Source organism: Oncorhynchus gorbuscha, unplaced genomic scaffold (assembly GCF_021184085.1).
Source record: "Oncorhynchus gorbuscha isolate QuinsamMale2020 ecotype Even-year unplaced genomic scaffold, OgorEven_v1.0 Un_scaffold_6390, whole genome shotgun sequence".
Lineage (NCBI taxonomy): Eukaryota > Metazoa > Chordata > Actinopteri > Salmoniformes > Salmonidae > Oncorhynchus > Oncorhynchus gorbuscha.
Window position 1 is genome coordinate 104 of NW_025749995.1, and position 14,653 is coordinate 14,756.

Genomic DNA, 14,653 nt, shown 5'->3' on the forward strand with positions numbered 1-14,653 from the left:
TGGAAACTTTGTAATTGTCCTACTGTGCCATTCCTGCTTTTGTTGCTATATTCACATTAGCATTACTCTCTTCTGACCCCTGACCTTGGTGTCTTCATACATACACAGCACTTTGTTAGGCTGAGTTCTAGCTCACTTCTCCTGACCTGTTTTCCAATCCCCTCTACATAGATCATCATGACTCCACAGCCCCACTGTAAATGTATTGTGGTGTCCACATGACCCACTGACCTCTCAGCAGTGAGTCACATACCTGTTAAAAAATGTATCATAGGCTCAGATCTAGGAACAGCTTATCTAGCCCCAATCTTAACCTTAATCATTAGGGGGAAAGAATAAACAGACCCTGTCAGTCTATGGGCAATCTCTGGTCTTCTGTAACTGAGTCATATTTGTTAGGGGAAATTAATATTTCTGTAATGGATGACTAGACAGTTCCTCCCTCCTTTTTTTCTGTTTTGGAAAGTTTTCTACTGAACACAACCTTGACGTGTCTCTGTCCCCAGGTGCGCTTTCCCTCCCACTTCAGCTCGGACCTGAAGGACCTGCTGAGGAACCTGCTCCAGGTGGACCTGACCAAGCGCTTCGGCAACCTGCGCAACGCGCGTCAACGACATCAAGGGACACAAGTGGTTCGCCACCACTGACTGGATTGCCATTTACCAGAGGAAGGTGAGAAGGCCTGCTTCCATGGCTCTTCTATTGTTCACTGTATAGCCACTGGAGAGAGAGGCAGGTTTGGTTGGGACAGAGAATGGGTTGGGGAAAGGGAGAGATTATTTAAGGGGTATGATTCAGAGCTAATGCCATTTGGCTTGGTCTTGTTTGGAGACATGTTACACATGCATTACTCACATAGTCTTACATAGTCGGAATGGGGTCCACTTGACTAATAACATGTTGTCCGTAACCGGTGAATGACCAGTGACTGTCAAACCGCATATGTCAGAAACTGAGGAGGAATGATACTGTGAAAGCTACAGTAGCAAGAATCTGAGTATTCTCTGTGTTTCAGGTGGAGGCACCGTTTATTCCCAAGTGCAAAGGCCCGGTGACACCAGCAACTTTGACGACTATGAGGAAGAGGAAATCCGAGTCTCCTTCACAGAGAAATGTGGCAAGGAGTTTGCTGAGTTCTAGGCCCAACCAGGAGTAGCGGAAAGAGCCAGGGATGTAGAGAGAAGGCAGGAACAGAAGGAAATGGGAGGAGAGGTGATAAGCTGGACTGCTAACTTGCATTTTGTAATTACGACATCAACAATGTAACAACCCCACCCCCCAAATGAAGAGCGAGTGAAAAAGAACGAGAGAAAAGACCTGAAAGAGCCAGCAGTGTTGCCTTTTCTGATTGTTTCTCACCTTGTTACTTATCCATGTCCTGTTTTCCCTCTTGTGTTTGTGGCGAGGGTAGAAGGGGCAGGGGCTAACCACCTCTCTCTTCAGTTGGTTTGTATCTTGGCAGAGGTGTAGCGACACATTTTGAGTCATTGCAGGCAGGTTGAGGCATTGATGTTCTGGTACTGAATCGATGCTCCTGAGTGGGTCCTCTCTACAAGCTTCTCAATGAATGAGGGCATCTCATTCTTGTTTTGTAATTGTCCACCCACTCCTATCTTGCCCCCCCCCCCCCCCCCCCTCTGTCTCTCCATCCTGAATCTGTCCAAGCAATACCAAGTCCAACAGACGTGCCTATCATAATGCCAACTGGTTTCAAAACCATGTGGAAAGCATTGGTGCAGAGCTTTGGCTATTGGTGGCATCAGCCCTTGTGCCCTTTCTAGTTGAAAGCTTGACACTCTCTGCACACGCCTTCTGTCCGCTCGTTGTGGCATGATTATTGGTTTCAGAGGATTCTCTCATCGCTTGCAGTTCAAGCAGTGCTGACCACTTTTTGATCAGAGAAACAATGATTTATCTCTTCATTTAGGTCTCACTACTTTTTTTTCGGGACCTGTGAAATTGTGTACATGAGCATTTCTAATGTTAATTAAGTCTGTCTTTTCCTCTTCAACTGAATTTATTAGAGCATTTTAAAACCCTTTGAGGATCATTGTGTCCTCAAGTCAATCTGTGCTTTTGTGTTAGTGTTGAAGGGTGGGTTAAAAAGCAGTGACTAACATAATGATCACACACTCTTCTCTGACTAGTGTTTATTTAATTCATAGCACATTTATACATGTTGATATATTATAGAAAAACGTGAATATCCATTTTTTTTTTCCAAAGTTGTCTCTTAGCTGTGAAACCGAAATGAAGATTTCAGAAATAAACAAACAAGTATGAATTCTGCCAAATTCGCAAAGGTAATGACATTGCTTACGCAGACATGTTTGTCAGTTAACTATGAAGGTGGTGGTTTTTAATGCGCAGGGAAAAGTAGCAAAATGATGCATGTTATTTTTGTACAATATCACTTTTAAAAGAGAAGATGTGAAAGGAGTAAAGCTGGTCGTGGTGAGGGATCTGACATGTTCAAACTGACTCTCACCTGCCCCTTTTGTATGATGGGTCCACGCTTTTTATCTGACAGAAATCATGTCATTTCATTCGGTGTTGAGTTAGATGTGAACGGTTAATGCTGATTTAATCATGTTAATTCACCAGCTCTGTTCAACCTGCTGCTGGCCGGTTTACTCCTACATCCCCTGAATTCATCTTCAAATGGACACTTTCACAATGTATGACTGTTGGAAGTCAGGATGTAAATTTGTCAAATTACTTTTCCTCATGAGATAAAATGTATAACAATCTGATTTATGGATTTTGAAAAGCTATCCTGTGATTTTATTTGCAATGTCATATTTTGGATGCAAGACAATCGCAACCCAAATCTCACCCAAACACTAAATGTTGAGTGATTCGGACCCCCACCAGCCTTCATTAGGCACCACACCTTGTGCACCTCTCGCAAATGCATTTCTTGTGTTTAATATACAGTATTTATCCTTCAATCAGTTGTCATTAAGTATGGCTTATTTCTACCGAATGTTCACAATCAACTTTTGAAAATGATTATTTGGCAGTCCTAGAGGTTGCATCTGAATGTCTGGAGCGGTGGGCTAAGAAGGCTACTTTACAGAATGAAAATAAACGTGTCAGTGGAGATAGACTTCCAAACTTATGCTCTTTGAAGAAGAAATGTTATGTATTTTTAAAAAATCACAGTTCTTGCACGTGACGAAAAACAAATGCAAGATGTCCAAGACCTATGACATGTTTGAATGACTATTTGAGATTTGCAACCATTCATATACCACAACCAACTGATATTTTGCTTGTTTCATTGTTTTGCATCCCTCTGGTCTTTCTAAGCATCGTTAGTAGTAAGGGAGGATCAGTACCAGCTACAGGTATCCAGTCACCTCCACTGCCTTGCTAGGACCCTTTGAAGCACACCTCACTTCTCCAATCATGTCTCTATTTCAAATGTTTTTTTTTTTTTTTTTAAGAAATGTGATACTGTAAGCCTAAGTTGTGACTAGAAAGTTGGTCAATTGGTGTTCAGAAAAATATTTTTACCATTTGGTCCTGCAAACATTTACGGTTGTGCTGGAAATGTCACTCAGTGATTAGAGGCAGGATAGGCTTCATGAACCACTGATGTGACTGCTTTTAAAAATGTCATTTGGCTTTCCTGACCCATGACCTCATGTCTATGAAATGTTTGTTCCTGTTTCTACTGACCGCCTCCCACTCCCATCATTATAACCCTATCAGCTTTTCTGTGTTCATCTTTTCACTCTGTTTGATTGCCTTTGTTAGCATTCTACTTTGACATATACTTCATATTGAACGTCTCCATTTTTTTTTTTACATCCTGGAGAAAACGTTGCTTTAATTTTCATATTTTCTAAGTGTATTTTCAATAAACATTTGAATCCTTTTCCTTCCCGATTTGGGTACGGTGATGGTGTAGTCTATTGTACCCCCTGGGAAACAATACTGTATGTCTGCCTTTGACAGTCTTAATTATCTTACCTTCTGGAGAACTTGACGGATACCCTTAGGACACAACGAATATGTTTAAAAAAAGAAAGTCATATTTTGCAACATGTATCATTCCAATAAAGTTTTACTTGTTAAAATTAAAATTGTATGAGTACATTTTGTAGATCATACTGACCGTTTTGTTAACAGAATGTGTGTTTGTGTTGGCAGAATGTATTGCCATTTGTACAGTACATTTGGTAGTTTGTAGGAACATCTTGGTGGAGGGGATGCCATGATGAACAAATAATGCAAGGAGCTGATTTCAACCTGTGTGTGGGGGGGGGCTACACCTCCTATACAAATCTGTATGTCAATCTGTCTATTCCTCAGGGGCTTTCCAGATGAGTGTTCAGCCTCTGGCCATCTATCCAGAAAATGCCAGTTGGGATGAAGATGAAAGAGAATAGCTTCACTGATAAGATGGCTTCTGGCTGTGTGTCTGGACTGGCCCAGCTACCGCCATGGTAATAACAGCAGGTCCCCCATATGCATCTGCATCGTGTAGCCTACAGTGCTATTATCACATACAATAACACACCCTAGGGGAAAAAGTGAGTTTATCCTTAGACTCACCGATTGTATATTATATGAAACATATTTTTTTTTACCCAAATGTATTATACGTATTAAATGTTTTGTTTTTAAAGTGATGATAAATGAACACTTGGGCGCCTCGTTAGTCCTAACTTCGAAATACCACCTTAAATATATCCTGTAGAATCAAGCTCTATCTCCAGTGGGTCACCTTAAAAGCGCACAACAACGCAAGCGTACAGCGAGGTTTCAATTTTTTCTCTAAAGCCGGACTCGGGCCGCAACAAGGTTGACGCACTGAGGCAAAAACGAACGAACGACCCCAACCAGGAGAATGTCTGAACCCATGTACCGCGATTGGATTTTGGACACTATTGACTCACTGCGGTCGCGAAAAGCCAGACCAGACCTTGAAAGAATTTGTCGAATGGTCCGGAGACGACATGGATCAGCGCCAGAACAAACCAGCGAGGAACTCGAGAAACTGATCCAAGAGCAAACAGTCTTGAAAGTTAACTACAAGGGCTCGATTTCCTATCGAAATGCAGCCAAAGTAGTCAGAAGAAGCAGGAAAAAGGATGATCACACGACCAAAAGAACTGCGGTGGAAGAAGCTAACCACTCCGATTTGAGCAACGGGGACAGCGCGCTAGGTCCCTTGACCAGGATGAGACCGAGCATTTGGAGGTAACGCAAGGCAGCCTGTTTCAGTGACCCCGTGCCGTGACACACCGTCCATCTTCCCCAGAGAAGATAACAGACCCACGTCCTCACTATTATAATGAGTGGGCAGGCATATGGTGTAGCTGGGGAAATGGTGGTGTAGAGCGGGATTCTCTATTCAGGGAGGGGTGGCGTGATGAATGCAAGTGCACCGAAACAAACTGCCGCAGACGGGGAGCGGCTGTAGCTACCTCGCGCGACCGAGGTGAAAAATAGCCTACCAATAACAATGGAAGCAGCGCTTGCAATAATACAAAAAGAGGTTGTGCGTAGAAGTGAGTTTGTCCGGGTGCTGTTTGCTATACAGTTTTAATCGACACAAAAACTCGCACGATTGACAGAATTGGCAACAACCACAGCCTAAAGCCGAAGGCTCTTTTCAAGCCCAAACTCAGTTTTTCAGTGAAGGGGAGGGGGGCCGAAGCGAAAGTCATACCTCGGATGTGCGTGACCGATTGGGGGACATTGTGCTCGGGTTATTTCACTAAGGGGGGTGACGGTCGATGTATTCAAAAGCCACGTTATTTAATGGGTTTCACGAGCGTCTGTCGCAGGAAAAATGACCCAAAGTCAAAGTAGCCCCACTGAAGGTATTGCTGCTATAGAGGGAGCTTTGGCCACAATTGGTCACATCCGACTAGGTTCGGGAGCGCTCTATCTGACTGAAGTGGGAAGTCTTTCGTGCGACTCCTCCATTGCGCACTTTTGTATTAAAATTGGAGAAAAGGGTGACGTTGTCCACGCTCTGTTGTAGCGTATTATATATTCACAAGAAAAAGTAGCAGATTGCGTCAAGTATTATCCTTTGTGCCAATATATCTAATTAAAACTATTATTGACAGATCCAAATAGCATATTCTGCATATCTCAATAATGGATCTCATGATTAACCGTCAAAATATGTGATTGGTAGTTTGGCCTATTCTTCAATAAAATAACTTTAATGTCTGACTCAAGCGCCTCTGAGGTGCGGGGCGGGCTCTGCTGAGTTGAGCGCTCGTACTCGCGCCTGCGCTAGTTGTGGCTTTGGACACGCACACAGGCTGAAGAAGCTCATTTCTGCGTTTATATACAGTCATCGACGACAAAAGCGAGTGCAATAAACCGTGCGCATATGTGAATAACACTTATAAACTTATATGTGGCCCATATTAAGCTATATTGGAATGAATAATTGTGGTTGGAATACCGAACACAATGTGGCGAATAGCGCAGCTGTAGTTCCGAACAGAGTGAACATCCTGTGTGCTCTACGGGGACAAGGCCTCCAGTGGCAATTATTGTCGACAGCGGTCATATGAAGACTGGTTATTGCGACATCTGTATGAGCGTGGCTTTATGTCATGTCTCCTATAATCAGGAGTCGACTCGCGCTAATGCACACTATGTGCGCTCTAACACATTTTCAACCCGCTGATTACAGTTTATGGCACGCTCGCGAGTTTCTCCTTTCAGGTGTGGGCCTAGTTGTGTTAACAATCGGCCAATGAATGAATGTTTGTCTGACTGCGGCTCAAGCGAAAGGTCAGAAGTAAATGTGTAGGTATCATGACTCATTTGACCTGATACTCAGTTTAAATGAAATCATTTGAATAATGTTTATTTAAGTTATGTAAAGAATGCCATGATACACTTCTATCCAATCATTAACTTACACTACAAAGGGGAGCCACTCTCTCCCCAATAGTTCCCTCCCCTCCAGTAGCCTGCTGTCCCTTCCCCTCCCTTGCCTGAGTAGGCTATGTTGTTTCTCCTGCTGTACTTATCACTACCAGCAGAGCTGTTGTTGTCCTAGTTGATCTAAACGGGTCAATACTTAAGGATGTAGACTAGCCTATAGCCATTGTGCTGCCAATCAGATTGACACTCCCACTGTATTGTTAATTTATGAAAAATGATCTGAATTAATATTCTCTGTGGGTATTGAGAATATCAATTGTCCTTCTGTTATTCTCAAGCATGTCATTAGTAGATGAGGCACCTGATTAATGGCACTGATGTAGTAACCAACTGATCTTTCTTTTTCACACTATAAAGTGGGGTGGATCATTTTGGGGGAGTATGATTAGAATGTTTTCACACTATAAAGTGGGGTGGATCATTTTGGGGGAGTATGATTAGAATGTTTTCACACTATAAAGTGGGGTGGATCATTTTGGGGGAGTATGATTAGAATGTTTTCACACTATAAAGTGGGGTGGATCATTTTGGGGAGTATGATTAGAATGTTTTCACACTATAAAGTGGGGTGGATCATTTTGGGGGAGTATGATTAGAATGTTTTCACACTATAAAGTGGGGTGGATCATTTTGGGGGAGTATGATTAGAATGTTTTCACACTATAAAGTGGGGTGGATCATTTTGGGGGAGTATGATTAGAATGTTTTCACACTATAAAGTGGGGTGGATCATTTTGGGGGAGTATGATTAGAATGTTTTCACACTATAAAGTGGGGTGGATCATTTTGGGGGAGTATGATTAGAATGTTTTCACACTATAAAGTGGGGTGGATCATTTTGGGGGAGTATGATTAGAATGTTTTCACACTCCAGAAAAAGCTCAACGGATGGGGAATCTTTTCAAATGGTTATGTTGCAATGGTTGTGTTCCAGAATGAGCTGCCAGTGTCAATGGAGGCAGACAGCACCATGGAAGAGGAGGAAGAACAGGAGGGGGCTGATGAAGATGGCCATGAGGGCTCCTCTCCCTCTCCTGGGGGTGAGGATGCTGTGCAGGGGGGGTCTGGTGCTGCCCCCCCCTACTCTGCCCCCTGCTCCCCCAGCGGCTCTCGCCCTGGCCACAGCCCTGTGTCTGACCGCCCCTCTACCTGCACGACCAGTAAGAGGTCCAGCCCTCTGTCCCCCTCTAGTCCCCTGGCCCTCAGGCAGAATGACTGTGTGTGTGACTCTGCCTTCTGCCCTGTTGATCATGGACCCTCAGGGATGCAGAGAAACACAGGAACTGGTTAGTATGCTGTGTTAACAGATCATACTATGTGTATAAGTGTAGCCGATGTGGAATGGCTAGCTAGTTAGTTGTACAGCCCAGTGGTGACATCACCTGCTCTGAGACCTAGAAGTAGCCTAGTTGTTTCCCTTGCTCTGCACTGGCCATGGTGTCTGTGGAGCAATGGGAGCAATCATGTTACACATGTTTTGGAGAAAACACTAACATATAATTGTGCTTGTCGTAGTATCTCAATATTGGGTAGAGACCGTGTTTTAGGAGTAGGTTTGCGTTGTATTGACTAGCAATGAGTTACAGTATAGTGAGTGAGTAAGCATCCAATGCCAGGAGACAGTTTCAAGCTGATGTGTGTGTTTATGCCCATGTATGACTGGGCATCTTTCTTTCTTTCTCCCCCCCCCTCTCTTTCTCTCCTTCAGGGGCTTTAAAGACGATACTACAGCCATCGGGGACCTGTCCCTGGGTTCAGAAGAGCTTGGTGAAGAGAGAGAGAGAGGATGGGGTGAGGATGGAGGAGAGTGGCCTCACTTCTGACCAACTGGTTCCTGACTGTGTGGATGAGACCATGAAGGGTTCTGACAGACAGCCCAAGACGTTGTCTTTTCCTTCTGACGACTGTGGGTTTTCTCCTCTATTCTATGTCCGTCTCTCGTATTAGTTTCTCATATTTCTATTTTCATCGTGTTCCCAGTGAGGATGTTAAGGATATATATCGTTTACCGGCCACTGTATTTATTACAGGTGCTAAATACAAGAAGGGGATGGACGTGGCCTCTTACGTGATGGCTCAAGACGATGTGAAAAACAGAGAAATGTGAGCCTCTTAATGTATTAGACACCAGCTTCTACACAGGGACAAGCTGGTGCACTAAGTACTTTATTACATGTTGGTTACACTGTTGTTAACCCTCCCACCCCAAAATACACACCCCACCCAGCTACATTATTATTTTTCAATTTAACCTTTGTTTAACTAGGCAAGTCAGTTAAGAACAAATTCTTATTTACAATGACGGCCTAGGAACAATGGGTTATATGCCTTGTTCAGGGACAGAACGACATATTTTTACCTTGTGAGCTCAGGGATTCGACCTAGCAACCTTTCGGTTACTGGCCCAATGCTCTTATTAACCACTAGGCTACCTGCCGCCGCATATACCTATCCCTTATCCCTCAACCACCCTCCCCTCCTCTGCCGTCAACTCACTTCAATGTAGACATCATACAGACATAACCCATGTGCATCCATATCTCCAAGGGACACAAACTGCCTCAAATAGCACCTTCAAACCAAACAGCGTCAACAAAAGGACACATTTCCTGTATTTTGTCTGCAGTGTCTCACGCTATCTCCCCCGTCCTCTACCCCATAGCTCTGTGAAGAAGGAGACGCTGAGGCAGAACCTATTGCTGTGGAGCGTGGCGGACGTGGCCACCTACATCTCTGCTGCAGGCTTTCCAGAGCAGGCTGTAGCTTTCAGAACACAGGTCAGTGCAGTCCCTCAAATTGCCACACGGGGGTGGTATCTGTACACTCAGAAAACCGCTCAGACAGAGTCCCTGTCCAGAGACAGCCTCTACCTAGCCAGAGACAGCCCCCAGGCACTCCTGGAGATGTGAAAGTTTTGGGTATATTATAATCAATATGGTGAACATTCCACATAGCCTATCAGTGGGCAAGGTGAAGATTTGACCTTATTGCATTATAGTATCACCTATCCAATTCTTAGTGATCTGTTTGAAGTGAAGTTCCTATGGGCTAGTGCAGTGACACTTTAATGGCAGCCTGCGGGATTCTACACAGACTCGTGGCCCCCGACCTCCTGTTGATTTCTAAAAGTGTCCATCTTGTAAAATGTATTTGAGTATCCCTGGGCTGGTGGTTGTTTCTTGACCTGGGTAAATGGCTTGGGCAAATAACAAGTTAAATGATATGAAAGCATACATGAAATATATACATAACATGTGCATTGCTTTCATTAAAATATATGAAAGTGCTCATCCATAAACCAAAGCAACAGATCCTGTACCCCCTAGACTAGGAGGCATTTGCTTTGATGTAACTAGTTCACACCCCAATCCACATTTAGATGTTAGTTCAATCACTCCATCTGTTCTCCGCCCGCAACAGGAAATTGATGGAAAGTCCTTGCTCCTGATGCAGCGCAGTGACGTGTTAACTGGCCTGTCCATCAGACTTGGGCCCGCCCTAAAGATCTACGAGCGCCACGTGAAGATGCTGCAGAGGACCCACTTCCTGGATGAGGAGGATGATCTCTGACCACGGTTGGGGGGAACAGAACAACACACTCCTCTGAGCAGCAGATGTATTCATACAGTATACACACATACTGTGTTCACTGGATCTCTAGACCCTTCTGTAACCATTCAAGGAGGTGTGGGGAAAAGGACACCGTGGTCATGACTTGGGCCTTGACAGTGATTATCAACATGTGTACGTGGGCTTCCATTCCACCTCTCTGTGGTACTGCTGTCACCTGACCCATTCTGGTGGTATTGCTTTTATAGGACCCCTCTCTAAACTCATATAGGAATGTTAGGATCCTGCCTAATGACGCTATAGAAGTAAAGTGGAGGTCTGCCTGTTCTGTAAGGGGAGGTCTGCCTGTTCTGTAAGGGGAGGTCTGCCTGTTCTCTAAGGGGAGGTCTGCCTGTTCTCTAAGGGGAGGTCTGCCTGTTCTCTAAGGGGAGGTCTGCCTGTTCTCTAAGGGGAGGTCTGCCTGTTCTCTAAGGGGAGATCTGCCTGTTCTCTAAGGGGAGGTCTGCCTGTTCTCTAAGGGGAGGTCTGCCTGTTCTCTAAGGGGAGGTCTGCCTGTTCTCTAAGGGGAGGTCTGCCTGTTCTCTAAGGGGAGGTCTGCCTGTTCTCTAAGGGGAGGTCTGCCTGTTCTCTAAGGGGAGGTCTGCCTGTTCTCTAAGGGGAGGTCTGCCTGTTCTGTAAGGGGAGGTCTGCCTGTTCTGTAAGGGGAGGTCTGCCTGTTCTGTAAGGGGAGGTCTGCCTGTTCTGTAAGGGGAGGTCTGCCTGTTCTGTAAGGGGAGGTCTGCCTGTTCTGTAAGGGGAGGTCTGCCTGTTCTGTAAGGGGAGGTCTGCCTGTTCTGTAAGGGGAGGTCTGCCTGTTCTGTAAGGGGGTCTGCCTGTTCTGTAAGGGGAGGTCTGCCTGTTCAGTAAGGGGAGGTCTGCCTGTTCAGTAAGGGGAGGTCTGCCTGTTCTGTAAGGGGAGGTCTGCCTGTTCTGTAAGGGGAGGTCTGCCTGTTCTGTAAGGGGAGGTCTGCCTGTTCTGTAAGGGGAGGTCTGCCTGTTCTGTAAGGGGAGGTCTGCCTGTTCTGTAGGGGAGGTCTGCCTGTTCTGTAAGGGGAGGTCTGCCTGTTCTGTAAGGGGAGGTCTGCCTGTTCTGTAAGGGGAGGTCTGCCTGTTCTGTAAGGGGAGGTCTGCCTGTTCTGTAAGGGGAGGTCTGCCTGTTCTGTAAGGGGAGGTCTGCCTGTTCTGTAAGGGGAGGTCTGCCTGTTCAGTAAGGGGAGGTCTGCCTGTTCTCTAAGGGGAGGTCTGCCTGTTCTCTAAGGGAGGTCTGCCTGTTCTCTAAGGGGAGGTCTGCCTGTTCTCTAAGGGAGGTCTGCCTGTTCTCTAAGGGGAGGTCTGCCTGTTCTCTAAGGGGAGGTCTGCCTGTTCTCTAAGGGGAGATCTGCCTGTTCTCTAAGGGGAGGTCTGCCTGTTCTCTAAGGGGAGGTCTGCCTGTTCTCTAAGGGGAGGTCTGCCTGTTCTCTAAGGGGAGGTCTGCCTGTTCTCTAAGGGGAGGTCTGCCTGTTCTCTAAGGGGAGGTCTGCCTGTTCTCTAAGGGGAGGTCTGCCTGTTCTCTAAGGGGAGGTCTGCCTGTTCTCTAAGGGGAGGTCTGCCTGTTCTCTAAGGGGAGGTCTGCCTGTTCTCTAAGGGGAGGTCTGCCTGTTCTCTAAGGGGAGGTCTGCCTGTTCTCTAAGGGGAGGTCTGCCTGTTCTCTAAGGGGAGGTCTGCCTGTTCTCTAAGGGAGGTCTGCCTGTTCTCTAAGGGGAGGTCTGCCTGTTCTCTAAGGGGAGGTCTGCCTGTTCTCTAAGGGGAGGTCTGCCTGTTCTGTAAGGGGAGGTCTGCCTGTTCTGTAAGGGGAGGTCTGCCTGTTCTCTAAGGGGAGGTCTGCCTGTTCTCTAAGGGGAGGTCTGCCTGTTCTCTAAGGGGAGGTCTGCCTGTTCTCTAAGGGGAGGTCTGCCTGTTCTCTAAGGGGAGGTCTGCCTGTTCTCTAAGGGAGGTCTGCCTGTTCTCTAAGGGGAGGTCTGCCTGTTCTCTAAGGGGAGGTCTGCCTGTTCTCTAAGGGGAGGTCTGCCTGTTCTCTAAGGGGAGGTCTGCCTGTTCTCTAAGGGGAGGTCTGCCTGTTCTCTAAGGGGAGGTCTGCCTGTTCTGTAAGAGGCGGGTCAGTGAGTGCAGCCAGTGTGAAAGACTTTCTCTGGATTCCTCAGACTCTACACTTGGCTACCACTGGAGCCTCCTTTAAAAGACTGGTTTCTGTGCTCCCTGAGTCAGTTCCACAAGAAAATAATAACATGTATACTTGGAATATCTGTTCCAGCAAATATGGTTCTAGCATTTCTTATAATAATAATAATTATTATTATTATATTATTATTATTTCTTCATTGTTTACTCAGACAGTATTTTTTAAAGACATGTCATATGGTACTCTCCATTTATCTAGACACTCAACGCTGTTTTTCTTTTATGATGACAATGTGAACTGATTTAATTTGAGAATGTACAGTATGAATTTGTTGATTCATCAAAGGTCATCAAAGGTCAGTGATCTCTCATTATACCAGCAAAGGAAATGGAGCTTAGTCTCCAGATGTTGTCATGGCTGCACCAGTACTGACCTAGGTTTTATTACTGTTGTTATCTGTTTCACTAACATTTCCAAATAGCAATATGTAGTACCTGCTAAACTAAGGCAACATAATGTGTTCTTTGTATAGTTGCCTTCTGCATTCCTCTTCCCTTAATTTATGTTCACGTCATTTCTAAACATTTTAGATGAATCTAATTTAATCTACTGTGGATGAACCTAGATTTCATCTACAAAATTAAACCCGTTTGAAGCAGAATTCTAGTTGAAATGGGCTGGCAGACCAGAACCAACGTAGCTCGAGGCCCCAATGTTTCTGCCTGCTTCAGTTTGAGGGGAGAGAAACAACTGAATTATGGTCTTCTTTTTTTTTTAAGGGAAAATTATCCAACCAAAAAATTTACTTCATAACTTTAGGAAGTGTCATTGTAGCACTAATACATTTTCTTTGCTTACAACTTCAACACAGCAACACAATTGCCCACGACATGGTAGACATCTTGCTCAAATTCAACATTGTTGTTATCTGAGAGGATTACAATGAGGTCTCTTAATTTTGCCTTGTGGCTTCTGCTTTGAAACAACGTCACATTCCATGTTTCCATCTGTTACGTGTTTGATGTCACACGGTTAATTGCTATGTTGGCTCTGTTTCCAGGGGGGGGAATGAAGTTATTGTCTTTTCCACTCTTGTAGTGTGATATTTATTATCTCTTTGTATATAATAAGCGGTAAGACGAATATGTTAATGGGTTAGTGTTACTGGCTAAAACCCAACCATTATACAGTGTGAATGCTGTTAGATTCAACTTACTATATGTTAATGGGTTAGTGTTACTGGCTGAAACCCAACCATTACACAGTGTGAATGCTGTTAGATTCAACTTACTATATGTTAATGGTTTAGTGTTACTGGCTGAAACCCAACCATTACACAGTGTGAATGCTGTTAGATTCAACTTACTATATGTTAATGGGTTAGTGTTACTGGCTGAAACCCAACCATTACACAGTGTGAATGCTGTTAGATTCAACTTACTATATGTTAATGGGTTAGTGTTACTGGCTGAAACCCAACCATTACACAGTGTGAATGCTGTTAGATTCAACTTACTATATGTTAATGGTTTAGTGTTACTGGCTGAAACCCAACCATTACACAGTGTGAATGCTGTTAGATTCAACTTACTATATGTTAATGGGTTAGTGTTACTGGCTGAAACCCAACCATTACACAGTGTGAATGCTGTTAGATTCAACTTACTATATGTTAATGGTTTAGTGTTACTGGCTGAAACCCAACCATTACACAGTGTGAATGCTGTTAGATTCAACTTACTATATGTTAATGGGTTAGTGTTACTGGCTGAAACCCAACCATTACACAGTGTGAATGCTGTTAGATTCAACTTACTATATGTTAATGGGTTAGTGTTACTGGCTGAAACCCAACCATTACACAGTGTGAATGCTGTTAGATTCAACTTACTATATGTTAATGGGTTAGTGTTACTGGCTGAAACCCAACCATTACACAGTGTGAATGCTGTTAGATTC

At 44.6% G+C, this 14,653-nt stretch overlaps 1 protein-coding gene and 1 pseudogene across 1 annotated transcript; both read left to right on the forward strand.

Annotated features, from left to right (window-relative positions):
• Nucleotides 1-431: 431 nt before the first annotated feature.
• Nucleotides 432-1,274, forward strand: LOC124029441 (annotated as a pseudogene).
• A 3,498-nt stretch (nucleotides 1,275-4,772) lies between these two features.
• On the forward strand, nucleotides 4,773-10,929 carry LOC124029442 (lethal(3)malignant brain tumor-like protein 1). Its single transcript, XM_046341147.1, has 6 exons — nucleotides 4,773-5,211; nucleotides 7,862-8,213; nucleotides 8,636-8,833; nucleotides 8,958-9,030; nucleotides 9,590-9,704; nucleotides 10,348-10,929. Exons 2-6 carry the CDS (start codon nucleotides 7,880-7,882, stop codon nucleotides 10,495-10,497), a joined length of 870 nt encoding a protein of 289 aa, XP_046197103.1. The 5' UTR covers nucleotides 4,773-5,211; nucleotides 7,862-7,879; the 3' UTR covers nucleotides 10,498-10,929.
• The last annotated feature ends 3,724 nt before the right edge of the window (nucleotides 10,930-14,653 follow it).

What these genes read in the sequence shown, in the direction of transcription:
- LOC124029442 (XM_046341147.1), top strand. Translation starts at nt 7,880, where the DNA reads ATGGAGGCAGACAGCACCATGGAAGAGGAGGAAGAACAGGAGGGGGCT. An exon ending in GCAGAGAAACACAGGAACTG is followed by an intron (nt 8,214 to 8,635) that starts GTTAGTATGCTG and finishes TCTCTCCTTCAG; the next exon opens with GGGCTTTAAAGACGATACTA. An exon ending in CTGTAGCTTTCAGAACACAG is followed by an intron (nt 9,705 to 10,347) that starts GTCAGTGCAGTC and finishes CGCCCGCAACAG; the next exon opens with GAAATTGATGGAAAGTCCTT.